Source organism: Trichomonascus vanleenenianus, assembly GCF_965637985.1.
Source record: "Trichomonascus vanleenenianus strain CLIB 3782 genome assembly, contig: TRVA0_072S, whole genome shotgun sequence".
NCBI lineage: Eukaryota > Fungi > Ascomycota > Dipodascomycetes > Dipodascales > Trichomonascaceae > Blastobotrys > Blastobotrys vanleenenianus.
Window position 1 is genome coordinate 24,695 of NW_027481815.1, and position 18,516 is coordinate 43,210.

The window sequence follows — 18,516 nt, forward strand, 5'->3', positions numbered from 1 at the left end:
GAGTTGTTAGATAATCAGGTAGTATCCAAACACACTCCATCGGCAATAGGCCTACGAATTTTCATAAAATACATGTATATTGGATAACTTGAGTCCAGATCAAATATGGTACATACCTACGCCCGTAGTACATTGAATGCCTTCCTAAATATGATCCGCGCATCTTCCGCATTTGCATCGCCACCGCTCTGGTCGTATAGCATGCATGACTCCCCTCAAATGTATTCCGATGAACAGGTCTCCTCAACCAATTTAAGGCTGCAGTAATGTCCCGTCCACATATGTAGCTTCCCATGTGTACCGTATTATTTGGCCGTCATGCAATTCATCCTTTTGAGCAAGCCGCATACACTAAAAAAAGGAAACACACAATAACAAACACTCGATTCACTTTAGAAATAGGCTCGTATTTGAACTACAATCTGTTCGCTCATTTTCGTGGCGCCTAAAGTATCTCTACCGCTTCGGGCGGGTTGGTACCCGCGCGATAAAGTTTGAGCCGCATGGCGCCGCACGCCCTAACCTAGCTAGGCGCACCCCACTATGCGGGGTCCCGTGACATGAGATCACGTTTACCCCTGGATCGCTATCGGACATTGCGATAAACATCATCAAGTGCGGAGAGTCCAGGTACATGGATAAGACATGGCTGGGCATGTGGTTCTTGCCCGTTCAAACTTAACTTATTACCCCCAACTCGAAGACGACGACGACGACATGGAAGGCCGTAACAGAAAGCCCTCCTCTGAAAACATGCTGGAGTCGTGGATAGACGTGGATCAGAGCAGCCCTCAGTCCCAGGCGGAAACTCCGTCGTCATATCTGGACATTGACGAGTCTGAGCTGAATACTGAGAGTGTGGTGCTTTCAAACTCTTATATGTCGAGCGAAGAGAGTGGCGAGGAGCCTTCGCCAGAGAACTCTACCGATTTTAACCTGGGAGCATCTTTGACGACTCTTATCAGCGCGGAGAAGCAGGACACTCCTACGCCATCGTTGCCCCATCAAAGAAAGCGTTTCAAGCCAGATTCAGTGAGGATAGTGCCAGAATCCGAGCTGGAATTGGCTCCGTTGTCAGTGCCATCAACACCATGTTCTAAATCTAAAAAGAGGTCAGTCCCACGGAGGTCGAAGAAGCCTACTCCGTCAAGTTCATCATCATCGCTTGATCTATCTACTATATCGCTTGCTGCCGCAGGGATCTCGTTGGTGGCAGGTCTCAGTTTCTCCGCAGGGTATGCAATCGGGAAACGTTCGGTGACTCTCAGAGCTTCATAGAATTTTGTGCTCTTGATTCTTTAGAATGTGTATTATCAGCTTATTTCTAACCATAACTAATTTTATATCGCGAAGGGTCTTGGTATTATTGCAGGCTACGCTGTCTTCAATGGGCATATATAGAGGGCTAATACGGTTGACAGCATTGAAAATTGTCAATGTATCTCAATTTAACCAGGAAATATTTAATTCTATTGAAAATAGGCCGTCATAATCAGAATCGTTTACTACAAATGTTAGCAATCCATAGATAGCAACAGATCTACTCAATATACCGCAATCCTGTCCTCATATGAATGCATGCGTGCGCACTTACAATATTCGACCAATTAAAGCTAATTAGGTTGAAGTTAGCATTGCGCGCTCTTATGGCCTAACTAGAATGCCAGTGGAATTCCTTAATTGCTAAACAAATCAGCTCTAAGGGGCCTGGATTACCAATCTGGATGTAGTTCGGACAAATGCAAAGGAATAAAAGCCCCATTGGAGCACAATGAGAGCGAGTAAAAGACAACACTGACAAGCCAATAGCTCATACTTAGCGTAATACCTTCAAAATAAGATAAGTGTATACAATGATATTGTCCAGATGGCGGTTCATTCCTCCCATGCATCTAAAGTAGATTGATAAGCGGTGTATATAAGTTGCAAACTAGGTCCTCATATATGCACGACGATCCAATAAACGAAATTGGACGATTGCAATGCCGTGTAATGCCTTTTAGTCAAGTCAATAGTCTCAAATCTTCTATCATTTTGGTAATGACTTGATTCTACTATGGAAGCACGAGTTTTTTCTAGACTCATTTAAGATGTCAAGTCATTACTCCTTCTTTTTGGCTAAGCTGTCCTGAACAGAGCAAATATGATCAGTCGTTGCAAAAAGACCAATTCGTGAAAAATAAAAATTGTAGTGTTCGTCGGCCGCATTAAATATACCAGTAACGTGTTATATGCTCTAACAAATCCGTTCTAACATTGACAAAACATTTAAGGCTTGCATCGACCGGTGAATCGTGGGTACAGCGAGCAATCTCGAACAGTGTATCGGTCGCAAAGCCAGGCAAGAATTCGCTCGGTACCCAGACCATAGCCACCGTGTGGGAAGGTACCGTATTTTCGCTGGTCGGAGAACCAGTAGTATGGAGCTGGATCGATGTTCTCTCGCTTGAAGCCCTCAAGGAGCTCGTCATGATCGTCAATACGCATGGAACCACCAGTGATTTCACCAACGTTGGGCATGAGAACATCAACAGACTCAGTGACTCGTGGATCGTCATGGCACTTCTTCATGTAGAAACTCTTAATCTCAAGTGGGAATCGAGTCAGCAGGATTGGCACGCCAATAGTGTCAACCATCTTTCGCTCAGCAGCCTCAGCGATATCATCACCAAACTTGAACTTCTCTCCCTCTTCGTTGGGGATGCCATGCTCGTTGAGCCATTCCAAGGCCTCAATGTACTGCATTCGCTTGAATGGTCGGGCTGGGACCTTGAAGTTCGGGTTAAGCTGCTTGACCAGAGGGCCAGCGACCGGATCAGCCAGAATCTTGTCCACGGTGTTGCAGAGCAGTCGCTCAAGGTGAGCAAGCAGGTCGTCGAACGTCACGAAGCCCAATTCAGCCTCAATATGGGTGTATTCCGACAAATGTCGTCGAGTGTGCGACTTCTCGGCTCGGAAGGACTCTTGAACACAGTAAACGTCACCCAGAGCTGGGACCAGGGTCTCCAAGTACAGTTGAGAAGACTGGGTAAGGTAGGCCTCCTCACCATAGTAGTCGAAAGAGAACAGCGTAGAGCCACCCTCGACCTGGGTCTGAACCATGCATGGAGGAGTAGCCTCGAGAATACCCTCCTCCTCGTAGCACTGTCGGATAGCCTTGAGGAAAGCAGCTCGCACCTTCATAACAGCAGACAGAGATTCGCCTCGCAGAGCCAAGTGTCGCTGATCGAGCAGAATCGATGGATCAGTATCCTCAGCAATCTTGTTGGAAAAGGCATCATCTCCGTGTGGAGCAAGGCCAATGATCTCGTAGTAGTCCACAACGAGTTCGTGGCCGCCTGGGGCAGACTTGCCCTCTGGGACCTCCTTGAGAGTACCGTACAGAGCCACAGTGGTCTCTCGGGTCAGAGTAGAGGTCTGGTGGGCGTTTGCCAGGTCTCCGGAGAGAACGCACTGGAGATATCCAGTACCGTCCCGCAGAACAATGAAAACGAGCCCCTTCTGAACCCGCAGTCGGTGGATCCAGCCCTGGGTGACCACCCGCTTTTCTCGGAACTCTGCACCCTTAAGGATCTTGATCTTCTGGGCCTCTGGGAGCGACTTGTCCTCGGTGATGACAATCTGCTTAGCGGCCTCGAGTCGCTTGGCTTCCTCGGCCTCCCGTTGGGCGAGCTGCTCGGCGGCCTTGATAGCCTTCTCGGCCTTTTTAACCAGACCGTCGGCTCCTTTCTTGGCTTTCTTGAGAGCAGAGGCAGAGATCTTCTCGTATTGCCCGTCCTTGAGGACGAAGATCTCCTCGGTGCCGGCCTTGAACACGGCATAGGCGGGGGTCTGGAACGGCTTTTCCTGCGATCCGTAGCCCTCAGTGTCCTGGCCAGTAACCTCGTTAACGAAAACGGCACCGGCTGGCACCTGGACGCCTTCGGCAATCTTCAATTGCGCTACTTTCTCCTCTAGCGACATGATATGTTGGTTGGAAAGCCCCTTCTTTCATGTTGAAAAATATAAAATAGTCATTGGTTATGCGACGCGGTATGTGATTTACGCATAGTTGGTATGTGCGCTACGCCTGTCGCATTCTATCGGCATATGCGGATAATGACGGGTCAAATTTGATGAGTCGAGTTGCGTTAACACATTGTAAAGGATTTAATATATCTGGAACGTCAGTAGTGTTGCGAAGTTTAGGGCTGTTTAACAACGAGGTGCGAATAGTTCACTTTTATACTTGTACTATGCAGGTACTGTTGTGCCAAAGTAGTGGATGTACTTGTATTCGTTTAATGCATAACCATTGCCTCTAAAGTAATTTTTTGTTATGCAAATTGGATACAATCAATTGTAAGGGGGTCATATTCCATGTAGTGGAATTAAGTGATGGAGAATGACTGACCATTTGAGAAGTCATTGAAGTTTGCTAAATATGATCTCTCATTGGTTACTCCACGACTAATGCTACTGGATCCAATTATTCAACATTCGAGGTCACTTGGTCTTGCTAATAGCCGCTACTTATGTGGCACATAAACAGTGCAGGGAATAAAAGTCTAGGTATGTATCAGATTTCCGAACTACCAGTACCACATAGCTCATGTATCGCTAAGTCGCTCATAACTCCGCAGTTTATTATATAGATAGTTTGAATTTATCTAATGATAGCTACAATTACAGTGGAATTACATGCTGATAGAAAATTTCAGCTCGTCTTGGCCATTTATTGTAAGTAGTGGTTATAAGGAGCATTGCACATACCAATACTGGTGTTTGCAAACTTGTTAGTCATCGCCAATAATTTTAAATTCAGCACCGTTTGTGTTTCAATCTTATCTCTCACAGCTGAAATCCACATACGGAATATAAGAAATTCTAACAAGTTATGCTTGTTCAAGCGTTCCATACCGCTACTACCGTACGTTCCCCTACCATGCAAACGAGAATGACTCTTTCACCAAGCCTGCAACAACGACAGTTATTTTTTATTCTACTAGTACTGATAAAGAACAGCTAACCCCCCAAAAAAATATCACTATTATTTGTCTACAATTTAAATACGTACAATTTAATAAAACTGTGAAGTTTCAAATACCCGGGGTATATGACTCCGCAATTGTCGCGACTAAAAATACTGCACGGCTGTAACATTAAAAAAATTTCACCGTGCGGCTGTAACAAACCGCTAAATATAACACGATATGACCAAGAATTACCAGTAAATTTTGAGCTATCCTGTACTATGTAATATACTGCATAACCTAATAACGAATGCACTGATAACCAAAGCACAAACATTAAAGGGGCAGAATGAGAGAGGGGGGTGATAAGAAATTAGTCAATACAACGTAGAGCGGAAAGATCGCAGGATTGGGGAAAAGAGGGTTTTTGGGAGAAAAAGCCTGGCATTAAATGCGCGGATATCCACGCAGCTTTTTTTTCGAATTTTTTTCACATTTTCTCCACACAAGAAAGACCCTTCTTTTTACCAGATCGAACTTAGATTTTTCCCGTAAATATATCAAATGTCTGAGAGCCTTGTCGGTGAATTTGCGAAGCTCACTGTGACCCACGGTGAGGCTCAGACTAATGAGGCCTGGTTTGAAGCAGTTAAGGGCACGAGCGAGGCCTCGGGGCTTGATTTCAAATTCGTAAAGACCGCCGTGTTCAAGCCACGAGTGGGCAAGAGCCAGCCAACCCCAGCGCTGGTGGTTGTGTCTCTCGCCGAGACCAATGCCAATGGCGCCCAGGCGGCCAAGGCCGTCGGTCTCAAGGAGGCCCGATTGGCCGCCCCTGATTTCATCGCGGAGAACTTTGGCGAGGGCATTGATCCACGGGAGTTGGGCCCATTTGTGCTCAAGTCCGCTGTCAATACCGAGAAAATCAAGTGCGTCCTGGACGCCGGAATTGCCTCGGAGAAGGTTACCCTGGCCGTTCGATCCGCCAAGCAGGGCGAGACTGCGTTCCTCGAGCCATCGCGTCTGCTGGACTTGTTGAATTCCACCGGCGTTGAGGTCACCACCGCCGATTTCGCTGCTGCTGCGGCGGCCGCATCTGGTGCGGCTCAAAAGTCTCAGAAGGCCGCCCCAAAGCCAAAGAAGGACGAGGGAAAGATCGAGGGTGCTGCTTTGATCGGTATCACTGCTGACAAAGAGCTTGATTTCGCCGGCTGGTACCAGCAGGTGCTCACCAAGGGTGAGATGCTGGATTACTACGACATTTCCGGCTGCTATGTCATGCGGCCAGCTTCCTTCACTGTCTGGGAGAGGATCCAGGACTTCTTCAACGCCAAGATCAAGAGCATTGGCGTTAAGAACTGCATGTTCCCAATGTTTGTCTCCGAGCGAATGCTCGAGAAGGAGAAGGATCACATTGAGGGCTTCGCTCCGGAGGTTGCCTGGGTCACCAAGGCCGGCGACTCTGATCTCGAGGAGAAGATTGCTATTCGACCAACCTCCGAGACTGCTATGTACCCATACTTTGCCAAGTGGATCCGATCCCACCGAGACTTGCCTCTGCGAGTCAACCAGTGGAACTCTGTCGTGCGATGGGAGTTCAAGCACCCGCAGCCATTCCTGCGATCGCGAGAGTTCCTGTGGCAGGAGGGCCACACCGCCCACCTTACTCAGGAGGGTGCTTACGAGGAGATGATGCAGATCCTCGACTGGTACGCTGCCATTTACGAGGAGCTGCTGGCTGTTCCGGTCGTTAAGGGTGTCAAGACTGACCGAGAGAAGTTCGCTGGCTCCTACATGTCTACCACCTGTGAGGGATACATTCCAACCACCGGTCGAGGTATCCAGGGTGCCACTTCCCACGGCTTGGGCCAGAACTTCTCCAAGATGTTTGATATTGTCGTTGAGAACCCAGAGGCCGGCAAGGAGAAGATTTTCGTCTGGCAGAACTCTTGGGGATACTCCACCCGATCCATTGGTGTCATGGTCATGGTCCACTCTGACAACAAGGGTCTGGTCATTCCCCCACGAGTTGCTGATGTCCAGGCTGTGGTTATCCCAGTCGGTTTGACCGCCAAGACTTCCGACGAGGACCGAAATGGCGTCTTTGACGGTGCTAAGAAGGTTGAGGACGCTCTTCATGCCGCCGGTGTGCGAGTTACCAGCGATATCCGAGAGAACTACACTCCAGGCTTCAAGTTCGCCGATTGGGAGCTTAAGGGTGTTCCACTGCGACTTGAGTTCGGTCCAGCTGACATGCGAAAGAGCCAGGTCACTGCTGTGCGACGAGACAATGGCGAAAAGGTTGCCATCCCTGTTGCTGAGCTTGGCGAGAAAATCCCAGCCCTTCTGGAGCAGGTGCAGGCCGATATGTTGGCCCGGGCCAAAAAGGCTTACGATGAGCACATTGTCTACACTGAGAAGCTTGAGGACTTTGTTCCGCTCATGAACAAGAAGAACGTTCTGCGAGCTCCATTCTGTGGTGACGGTCCATGCGAGGATGATATCAAGGACCGAACCACTGCCAGCGAGGGTGATGAGGACTATGACGAGCGGGCTCCATCTATGGGTGCCAAGTCTCTTTGTATTCCACTTGGCCTCGATGCTCCAAAGGAGGGCACCAAGTGTGTTGGCTGTGGCAAGCCAGCTAAGTACATCACCCAGTTCGGTCGATCGTACTAATTTTTATTAACGATGGTATAGAAGTGCCCTTAATTTGATGATGAGTTTTTATTTGTTAGGATTTTTATAGATGTATCGTGCATGTATTCCTAAGGGTTTGAAATATTTAGAGATTTCGTCAAATTGTCCGTCTTCGTATACAAACTTTTTCAACGGATTCCCATTTACGATCGATGGTGAAAGCTATCCATAGCCGTATTTTAAGGTGCACACAGGATTTCATATGTCAACTTAGAGTAAGTACTTACTATAATTATTTAGATGTTGTGAATGACATCTCATGGGATTTGTAGTAAAGACCACAAGGTATTCCTCTATACAAACTGAATAAGTTCACGGGTCTCGACTTTTTAAGCAATATATGGTCAATAAATTTCATAATCACAGGTATATAAAAATTAAACATCTTCGTTATGCATTTCGGCGCCCTTGAAAGTGGCTTCAACAATTTCTTGGTGAGAGCCAGGCGTGACAGTTCGGCCTCGAGTCTCTAACACACCACCAGTAAGTCCACCACGATCAAAGATGTGATCGATATCTTCAAGCTCAAGACCAGAAGTCTCTGGGAAGAAGCAGAAGACAATCGGTCCCCAGAGACCATTAAGGATAGCGAAAATAATAAAAGTTCTCCAACCAATGTTATCAATTGCAATTGGAGTGATCTCAACAACCGCAAACACGGCAAGCCAATTGAACGCCGAACCAATGGCCATGCCCCGGGATCGTAATCGTGTCGTGTTAATTTCAGAGGGGTAAAACCATGGGACAGGCAACCACCCAATTCCCAAAAATACTTGGAACAAGAATACCATGGCACAAGCGCCATACGCTCTGCCCAGAGTTTGGTGCGATAGAAGAGCCGCAGCAAGTACAAAGCACACACAGAGCCCCACAGATGATACCATGAGCAGCAGACGTCTGCCAAACCGGTCAATGGTCCAAATCGGAATAAATGACGCGACAAAATAGGTCAAACTCGTGCACCCACCAAGGATGAGCGAGGTATTTCGGTCAAGATTCATCGTGTTTTGGTACACGACTGGTGCATAGTAGTTGATCATATTCGATCCAGTGAACTGCTGCATCAGCATAACCATAATAGTGAGGCACAGTCGTCGAAGGTTGCCAATTTTGCCTGTAGTGAACAGTTCAGAGATTCGGAATGGTCCTCCTGCAGACTCCTGTTTGACTGAGGCATCAATATAAGCAAGATGATCCTGAACCTCGGAGTCAGTTATCGTAGTATCATAAAGCCTTGCGAGAACTTCGAGAGCCTCTTCATGGCGGTCTTTAAAGACGAGCCATCGCGGGGTTTCTGGCAAGCAAACAATAATCGCAACCAAAAACACGGCGAAGAATGATTGGAATGCCATTGGGAATCGCCACTGGAACGAGCTAAAAGTGTACGACGTGCCATAGTCTAGCCAGTAGGCAATGCAGAGCCCGGCAATGGTCACGACCGCCTGCATACTCAGCAAAGCACCTCGATTGTGTGGTTTGGCCATCTCACTCTGGAAGACGGGAATTGTCGACGAATTAAACCCATTGCCAATACCGGTAACAATTCGTCCCACGATTAGCTGAGCAATTGTATAGGAGCTGGCTAGGATGACAGTTCCGACAATCATAATTGATCCACCAGCCATGATGGCCTTCTTTCGGCCGATCTTGTCTCCGACAAAGAAACAAATAATTGATCCAATGACACATCCAATGTCATACATAGCAGTAATATTCCCCTGCATGTGGGCGTCGGGAAACCCAAAGTCGTGGGCAAAGCGGTTCCCATTATACCCCACGATTCCACTCATGAGCCCTTGGTCATAGCCCAGCAACAGAAATCCCATACAGCAGCATGCTATAATCACATTAGCCCCATTTTTTTTTCCTGGAGTCCATTTGCTTTCATTCTGCCTAAAAATTTCAGGAATCCATTTTGTTCGTTTTAGCTGAAAATTTCAGGGGCATCTGGAGTGGTTCCTTCTACCCAAAAATTTCAGACATTAGGAATCCAGTTGGTTCATATTATCCGAAATTTTCAGACACTCTTTTTTAAACAAAAAAAAAAGACCACCACCCCCAAGTTTTGTAAAGAACTTACACGTCACAACATAGTCTAATTTTTTCCCTTGAAGCTTCATCTTTCATGGGCCTGGATATCGACCCTCGGGGAAGATCCTAGAATTTAAACTAATGTCCTGGTAGGCGGGGGTTCATGATGATATGCTGCATGGTGAAGATCAACGTCGCACCCAGAGCAGTCGCTATGCGGGGTGTAGTAGTGGTGGGGTAAAATGCAAACGGGGGAAAGCTTTCCCGAATCTCCACCCCTGCGTGGTTGGCCATATAAGCATCCTTTGGAGACCTTTGAAAGAGGGGCAGACATACCAAAAATGACCAAACTGCTTGCTGGCAAAGTTGCTGCGATTACCGGGGGATCTGCGGGAATAGGAAGGGCCATAGCCCTGGAGTTTGCGAGGAACGGCGCCAAAGTGGCTATCAACTATTACCCAGACGACTTGCAGACCAAAAAGGCGGAGGAAGTCAAAAAGGAGATCGAAGCCGTGGCAGGGCAGGGATCCTGCTTGATTGTCCCTGGAGACATTGCAGAGAAGGCTACAGGTGTAAATTTGGTAGCGAAGACGGTTGAAATTTTTGGCGAGCTTAATGTGTTTGTATCCAACGCTGGCATTTGCCCCTTCCACGAGTTCACGACCATGCCTGAGGAGATCTACCTGCGAACAGTGAACACAAACCTCAACGGCGCGTTTTTCGCAACCCAGGCAGCTGCAGCCCAGATGAAGAAGCAGGGGAAAGGCGGGTCAATTATCGGGGTCTCATCCATTTCCGCGTTGGTGGGTGGGGAATTCCAGACGCATTATACTCCGACAAAAGCCGGCATATTGTCACTGATGCAGTCCACGGCCATTGCACTGGGCAAGTTCGGTATTCGGTGTAATGCTCTCCTGCCTGGAACAATTCAGACCGATATTAACAAGGAGGACCTCAGCGATGCGGAGAAGAAGGCGAACATGGAAAGGAGAATTCCCCTCGGCCGACTCGGCGAGCCAGATGACATGGTGGGGCCAGCGGTATTCCTTGCTTCAGAAATGTCCAAGTATGTCACTGGTGCTCAGATTTTAGTAGATGGCGGTCTTTTCGTCAATTTGCAATAGTCATATTTTTGCTAGCTACAGCTTTTTTTTACAGCGCCTAGAGCTTTAATTACAGGTTGGAAATATCCGGCATAACTGAATCTTCCGTAGTTTGGACGAAGGCAGCGCGAGTCTTTAAGCGGCTTGCATCAATGCTTATCAGATACTATCAAGAAGCATACGTTGGCACACAGCAAGCTACAGCAATTAAGGTTACATTGCCGTATTGATATACCGTTACATGAAACGATTTTGCGCCCCCAACTATACCCATGTCACGACAGAGATATCAACCAATTTGATAAATTGAAGGAGCTCTTTTGCGCGATTTGTATGATTGGGCAAATGGTTAGTCCGTATGATGACAGAGAATAAAAATTGATAAGTGTCTTCGGTCATATCCGATGACCTTTATAGAGCACGTGGAAGGGATCAGGAAGTGTACCTGGTGCGATTTCTCCGCTGTACTACGTAGCACAGCTAACTTTGAGCCATATATATAAAAGCGAATATAATCTAGGGTCTGCATATTATTACAGTACTAGTACCGACTGACCTTCGTAGCGCATCACATCCCCATGGTACAATTACAGGATCACTTGATACGAAAAAAGAGAATGTGTTTCGTTTGAAAGATTCTATTATATTTACCGCTTAAGTGAAGTTTTTTTGAGCACAACATTACCACAGACTTCAATAGCTGTTACACATTATTAATATGGTAGTACGGTTAGTATGTGTTATATATTTGACCCCCCAAAACATCAATACAAGATATGTTCCAAAACAAAATATTTTTCACTCTCAATTTAAAAAAAATAAACTGGTAAAATAAAATGAACTTCGAATAAAAACGCTATAAAAAGAAGCAAAACAACTCATCATTCCTCAATGACACTTTCGTTGGCGAGATCGACCTTTGCATCCTTAAACTTCCGTGCCTTGACCTTGTTCTTAAACAAGATGTCCATCTCCGCAAAAGTGCGATTCTTCGTTTCTGGCACTCGGAAATATGCCCAAATAAGACTAAGTCCCATAATTCCGCCGTAAAAGAAGCCAGCTTTGGCGCCCCAATTCCAGGCAGCGACCTGCACCATACGTGGAACCAGCTGGCCATAAATCAATGAGCCAATGTTATATACGGCTCTTGCAACAACCACGCTCTTCGTTCGAAGGTAGTTTGAGGGAATTTCTGTCACAATGGTGTAGATGATAGGGCCGATCGTAATGAAAAACACGAAATATTCGATCAAGAGAATTGACCCAATGCCGTAGCCTATCATAGGATGGGTCTCCAATTTAGGAATTCCCAAAAAGCCAATGATAAATGTAGTCGCTGTCATGAACGCCGTTCCACAAAGGAGCAGAGTCCTTCTTCCCACCCTTGGAACCAGGCACCATGATACACCTACACCAATTATTGCCAGAGCGTACTCGCCCATGCCAAAGTCAAAGGAATCGGTTGGTGGAAGTCCAGATTGTTCCAAGAAATAGACAATATACCCAACCAGTGGAGCACAGAGTTGCTGGATAAGGTAAGTGAATACGGTGATCTCCGTCCTTCGCAAATCGACACCTTTAAACAGATCCCAGTAAGTGCTGCTGATACTCATTTCATTCTCAATCTTGGTCGTGTGTATCATCATGGCAATAGTATCGTCAATTTCGTCCTCACTTGAATCTTTTGATCGCAATCTCTTCAGCATCTTGGTTGCTTCTGCAATATTGCCCCGTCGCACCAACCACCAGGGCGACTCTGGGGCCAGATAAATACCAATGGCCAGTGGAATTGGCAGCACCCACTGCAACGCGAATGGAATTCGGTAGGCAATTTGGCCAGTCATGCTTAAGAAGCCCCGCATAATAGCAGTGCCAGACAAATATCCAACACTCCAAGCCAAGGAAACTAACATGGTAAGATACGGTCGTAAAACATTTGGACACACTTCTGCCGCGTATGTGGTGGTAAGGGTCTGGAATACACCCCAGGGCACGCCGAGAAGAATTTCTGCTCCAAGATACATGTATATGTTGATGGCGAAAAATTGAAGGAAGACAAAGCATACCATAAGGAATAGCGATCCTATCATGACCCATCGGTAACCAAACCGATCCGCAAGGAAACCGTTAAGGAGAAGCCCAACAATTTCACCGGCATTGACACCATTGCCAATTGCAGATTGAATGTTTGCTGGGATCTGGTAATTTCCTTCGGGAGTGAGCTTCCCATATCGTTCCTGGAAAGCAGGGAAAGCGAAGAAACCACTGACAAATGAATGGTCAAATCCTTCCATGATAAGTGACAACGAGAACCAAATGGACCAGAATACTGCTTTGGGGTATTTTCGAATACCTTCTCGAAGGCCCATGGCATGCTCTTCCTGGGTAGCCTTCTGTGCTGCCTTCAGGATATCTTCAGCTGTAGTGTACTGGTTTTCTGCATCTTTCTCGCCGACTATCGTCGCCGTGGCGGCGTCCTTAATGTCTTCCTGGTGGACTGCCATTGGAGTACAAAATCAATTGCAATGGTAGCGAGTTTTTTTTTTTGCAGATTTCTCCCGCTTATATCAATTATAGGATTATCAGTAAAGTACGGCTGGTTAAAATCGTCCTCAACCTACTTTATATCACATCTCACCCACATTGTAGATCTTCTCTGAAAAACAGTTGATTGGAAGTAAAAGGGAGTGGGGGAACCCCACGGGGTACACCCCGCAGGGGCTAAACGTTGAGGATCTACGACATGTTTCGGGTAATTACCATTTCGGATTAGCTTTAAACCGATATTAACCAAGTAGGCGTAATACACTGTTGACTCGGTTCATTTTCGCTTTTCTGAAGAATTTGTCACATATTATTCCGGGCGAATAAAACTCTCGTACCCCACATTTAAATCTTTTAACGCCCGATCTCATGACAGATAGTGCTGCCAATAACCGGTATTTAGTTGCTAAATTTCCATTTTTGCCATACACATTTCTTTTATCAACAGGGATCTTTTTGACTGGGAGTCAAAATCGCGAATCCAAAGGACTTTGGCCCCCACCGATATACTCGGTGTATTTGCAAGCCGACAGTAGTGTTTGTTTGGCGATTCAGTATGTTAGTAGATGATATCTATTTATACGCCGTGCTCCGTATATTTCCACTAACTACTGCCCCTAATAGTTACCAACAAAGTCACACAGCTAGCTTTCCCACATGGTCCCAGTCGCAGCGGTGAAATGGCTTGATAATGTCAGTCCAGACGCCTTGTCCAATGGAATTTCATTTGGTGTGCCATGGCCAAAAGGTCTCTATTTCCCAGGCCAGGCTTTTGGTATTGAAGGAAATGGCCAGCAATTTCTATTGGACTCGCGAGAAATTGCCCTATGGGCAGATGGGTCGCTCAAGTGGACGGCTCATTCCGTTAGTGGGGACATTGACTACGCTGAGAGATATACTATCAAGGGTATCGCTGCTACAAAAATGAATGCTAAACCTGGCGTAATTATTGACAACGGCACTAATTCTGGAATTCTAATATCTACAAGATCTGGGATCGAAGCACAATTTGCCATTCCAGGAAGCTCTCGTGTGCTCGAATTTCTGTCGCTCAATGGCCGCACAGTTTGTTCTGGCGCCTGCATTGTTGCCTCCATTAACGACAGCAATTACTCCAGTGTTGTCAACGCAGTAACAGTGGAGAACTCTACTTCTAGCAGGACTGTCGTAAAGATCTCAGGATTTATGGTCAGCTCCAACTCCTCTGAAAAGCATCTTCCGTTTGACGTGAGATTCTATATATATTCGGATGCCACTCCGGTTAGGATTATGCACTCATTTGTTCATGACCTTGATGCTGATCAGTCGTTGACCTCCCTTGGTCTCCAATTCATGGTGCCTCTAAAGGACACTGAACTCTACAATCGACATGTCCGATTTGGGGGATCCAATGGAGGCATCCTAAAGGAAGCGGTTGTGGGTTTAACTGGACTGCGGCATGGTCCCACGGTTCAGAATCGAACTGACCAAGCTGCGGGGCGAGAAGTTACTCTTACAGCAGAAGAGTGGTCGAGAACAGAACTCAAGAAAGGGTTGTCCTACATTCCTTCGTTTCAGTCTTACGCACTCTCTCAGCTTTCATCTGATGGATTCACCATTAAGAAACGGACGAATCCCAATTGCTCTTGGGTCAAAGTAACGGGCGGAGGTAGAGCGGACGGAACGTGTTTTCTAGGATCTGCCAATCTAGGGGGTGTCAGCGTTGGTATGTCCGACTTCTGGGAACGCTATCCAACTCAGTTGGACCTTTCAGAATTGACTTCAGAAGAAGGAATAATCACAGTATGGCTATATTCTCCATTGGCTGAACCGCTCGACACTTCTCCCTACCATGATGGGCTCGGGTTGGATACATATGCTAAGCAGCTGGAAGCGCTTGATGTGACTTATGAGGACTATGAACCAGGGTTTGGCACAGCTAATGGAATTGCTCGTACAAATCAAATATTCTTCAAGCCTTTTACTGAAACGCCATCCAACCAGGATCTAGCTTTATTTTCTGCTCTAGTTAGGAATCCTCCTCGGCTAGTCCCTACAAGCGAGTACATGCATTCCACGGGCGTCTTTCACGGATGCTGGGCGCCTGATTATCGCAATTTAGCATATATCCCTTCTAAGAAGGAGCTAGACATCGAGCGAAAGCTGGACTTGCTCTTCAGTTATTACCGTGGCCAAATAGAGCAACATCGATGGTATGGTTTTTGGGATCATGGAGATGTCCAGCATACCTATGATCCATATCGGCACACATGGAGATATGATGTTGGAGGCTTTGCATGGGATAACTCTGAACTTTCAACTGATCTCTGGCTCTGGCTCTATTTCTTGCACACGGGCAGAGCGGAGGTGTTCAAAATGGCCGAGGCCATGACAAGGCACACAGGCGAAGTAGATGTTTACCATGCCGGTAAATTCAAAGGATTTGGTACTCGACACGGCGTACAGCACTTCAGCTGTAGCTCAAAGCAGCTGCGGATTTCTAATGTGCTCTACCGGCGAATCTATTTCTATCTGACAGGTGATGAGAGAATTGCAGATTTAATTAGTGAGCTCCAGGAGTGCCAGAACACTCTCTTGGTATTGGATTCTCATCGCAAAGTGCAACAGCATGACGAAATTCCTGAAGGATTTGCGATGACAAACATCGGTCTCGACTGCGGAGCCCTGGTTGCGTCCTGGTTAACTGGCTGGGAAAGACGGACCAAGGGATGGGAGCATTCGAGGAATCTGCTCATAGCGCTGTTAGATGGAATTGCTGGCCTCAAGCATGGAATTTGCAATAATGCTATCCTGATGGATCCAATTACAGGGGAAATTCGTCAATGTCCTCCTCCAACACCCGAATATGCTGTTTCTCATTTATCCATGCTTTTCGGCTTTCCCGAGATATTTACTGAACTACTTGATTACGCTAAGGAGGATTTTCCCGAAATAGTGGGGAAATTCATGAAGATTTGGCTTTCCTACTGCCGAGCTTACAATGGTGGTTCAGAAGCTCAGCGCAGCGAATTTGGCTTTGAGTTCCCTCCCCATGCGACTTGGCGGCAAAGTCACTCTACGTTGACTGCAATTGCAGCAGTAGAGCTGAAGAACATCGACTTGGCACACGCAGCTTGGGATCAATTCTTCAAAACCGATGGATACACGGAATCCCACGCATGGACAATCGGCCAAGCTTATCCCCCCGAATTTTTCAGCTGCGGTGAGGAGGCACCTTGGATAACGACGAATGAAGTTGCTCGATACTGTGTTTCTGCCATCGTTAATTTGGCCAATATCAAGAAATATCTCTAGTTCAATAAATACAGAATGTATACCATTCCATTCCTCTCCCACCGACGATACTATCGGGTAACTTTCGGACAGCAATTTGGTTCAATTGTTCTTGGATCGTCATAACATTTGTATTTCTTCCCTAGAAAGAGCGAAAATAATGGTCTCTCAACAACATAGCTACTATAAATTCGCTTGAAAGCGCCGTCCTACGCTTGTTGCACGCTACCCAGTCCGCCAGCTCGAATAAGGTGCGCTACTGGCAGAAGCATTAGGGCACATTTCCTCTCCATATTGTAGTTTTTGTGACATACCTACCGGGGGATTATTTTTCTTTTTCCACTAAATGTGACGCATTACATGTGTGTGTTCGAGATCTATATCCTGTATGAAAGAGGGGATACACCTACTTAGTAATAGACAGGGAGGGGAGACGGCTAAATATTACACCGAGCTGCCGGATTACCTGTTCTCTAGGTAATAAAAGAGATAAGCTTCCACGTAACCAACACCGACTACTTGACAAAAATATGAAGCTAGACAAAATTATCCTCTTTGGTGACTCGATTACCCAGCAAAGCTGGACTCAGGACTTCGGGTTTAATTTAGCACCGGCTCTCCAGAATGGTACATAGCAATTTCAATATGCGCTGGTTATTATTAAACTAATAAAATGTGGTAGACTATAGCTGCAAGCTAGATATCGTCGTCCGTGGCTTTTGTGGCTACAATACTGAGCTAGCTAAACACCTCCTTAAAGATATTTTGGATGAAGAAGGTGCGGCCAATGGTAAAATCAAATTGATGGTATGTCTCCACTACAAATGCACTACCGGTACTAATGAATGATTTTTCCTAGACTATATTTTTTGGCACTAACGATGCATCGTCTGGAAATAATGCCGTCTCCGTTGACCGATATAAAGAGAACCTAGGTGAAATTATTGCCAAAGTCAAATGCTTTGGAATCAAAATTATCGTAATAGGGCCGACACTTCACGAGGATGTGCTTAAAACTGGTCTACGGTCTAGTGAAACAAATCTCAATTATTCGAAGGCGGCGCAGGAAGTTAGTGTTGTTCACGGTGTGCCCTTCATCGATCTTTGGTCTCCGTTTGCCGCGGTAGCGGGGTGGAAATCTGGCTCGCCTTGTCCGTCCAAGAACCTCCATAACCTTCTAACCGATGGAACACATTTTAACAGGCTAGGCTATGAGATACTGTATTCTTTACTGAAAGCTTCCATCAGTCTCAATTATCCTGAGTTAGATTCCGACACGTTACCATGGCTAGTGGCTCCCCATGCTGAAATTCTGGAGTCGGATGACATTCGAGCAGCCTTAAATACATGGAGGCCAAACCAGTGACTGTTAACGAATTACTGACTATAGATATAAGTACAGTGGGGAAACAATATTATATTACATGTACGATATACCAGATCTTCCATTGGTGAGATTATGTTCTAGATCAGGAGGAATACGATTTTCTCTATCACACGAAGGAAGGACACGAGAAGAGGATGCGATGTGATGCGCACTTTACTTCAGACCGAAGCGACCACTCCAAGAACTCTTTGGAGGAGTGTTGGGTCTCAGATAAGAAAGCACCAGGATGCACCTCGACGAATATCACAACAAATGTGGAGACTTATGCGGGGTGTTCCCCAAAGAGGTACAGTAGACTCCTTGGAACGTGCTTATTACGTGCTGAAGCCTATCGCGGCATTATAAAAGGCGCGATTCCGTCTTACTCCTTAAATTTCCTTCCGTATAATATATGTACACCGCCACGGTTGGAAAAATCCCCGATTTTTACTATGGGAGCGGGTTGGGAGTTTACTATGGTGAAAATTGGGAGTTTACTATGGGGCGGGGGGAAAATTTACTATGGGGAGGGTTGGGAGTTTACTATGGG

At 46.4% G+C, this 18,516-nt stretch overlaps 7 protein-coding genes across 7 annotated transcripts; 4 read left to right on the forward strand and 3 right to left on the reverse strand.

The window, feature by feature from the left end:
- Positions 1 to 717: 717 nt before the first annotated feature.
- TRVA0_072S00342 (uncharacterized protein) lies at positions 718 to 1,278 on the forward strand (the record flags this gene model as incomplete). Its single annotated transcript, XM_076687735.1, has 1 exon — positions 718 to 1,278. The coding sequence occupies one exon, from the start codon at positions 718 to 720 to the stop codon at positions 1,276 to 1,278; it is 561 nt and encodes a 186-aa protein (XP_076538036.1).
- Positions 1,279 to 2,268: 990 nt separating this feature from the next.
- Positions 2,269 to 3,963, reverse strand: DED81 (asparagine--tRNA ligase DED81; the record flags this gene model as incomplete). The annotated part of the gene is made up of 1 exon (XM_076687736.1): positions 2,269 to 3,963. One exon carries the CDS (start codon positions 3,961 to 3,963, stop codon positions 2,269 to 2,271), a length of 1,695 nt encoding a protein of 564 aa, XP_076538037.1.
- A 1,553-nt stretch (positions 3,964 to 5,516) lies between these two features.
- TRVA0_072S00386 (proline--tRNA ligase) lies at positions 5,517 to 7,628 on the forward strand (the record flags this gene model as incomplete). Its single annotated transcript, XM_076687737.1, has 1 exon — positions 5,517 to 7,628. One exon carries the CDS (start codon positions 5,517 to 5,519, stop codon positions 7,626 to 7,628), a length of 2,112 nt encoding a protein of 703 aa, XP_076538038.1.
- A 398-nt stretch (positions 7,629 to 8,026) lies between these two features.
- Positions 8,027 to 9,769, reverse strand: HXT2 (sugar porter family MFS transporter; the record flags this gene model as incomplete). Its single annotated transcript, XM_076687738.1, has 2 exons — positions 8,027 to 9,486; positions 9,730 to 9,769. 2 exons carry the CDS (start codon positions 9,767 to 9,769, stop codon positions 8,027 to 8,029), a joined length of 1,500 nt encoding a protein of 499 aa, XP_076538039.1.
- Positions 9,770 to 10,021: 252 nt separating this feature from the next.
- Positions 10,022 to 10,804, forward strand: TRVA0_072S00430 (SDR family NAD(P)-dependent oxidoreductase; the record flags this gene model as incomplete). Its single annotated transcript, XM_076687739.1, has 1 exon — positions 10,022 to 10,804. The coding sequence occupies one exon, from the start codon at positions 10,022 to 10,024 to the stop codon at positions 10,802 to 10,804; it is 783 nt and encodes a 260-aa protein (XP_076538040.1).
- Positions 10,805 to 11,664: 860 nt separating this feature from the next.
- On the reverse strand, positions 11,665 to 13,287 carry MAL61 (maltose permease Mal61p; the record flags this gene model as incomplete). Its single annotated transcript, XM_076687740.1, has 1 exon — positions 11,665 to 13,287. One exon carries the CDS (start codon positions 13,285 to 13,287, stop codon positions 11,665 to 11,667), a length of 1,623 nt encoding a protein of 540 aa, XP_076538041.1.
- A 697-nt stretch (positions 13,288 to 13,984) lies between these two features.
- TRVA0_072S00474 (uncharacterized protein) lies at positions 13,985 to 16,621 on the forward strand (the record flags this gene model as incomplete). The annotated part of the gene is made up of 1 exon (XM_076687741.1): positions 13,985 to 16,621. The coding sequence occupies one exon, from the start codon at positions 13,985 to 13,987 to the stop codon at positions 16,619 to 16,621; it is 2,637 nt and encodes an 878-aa protein (XP_076538042.1).
- Positions 16,622 to 18,516: the final 1,895 nt, after the last annotated feature.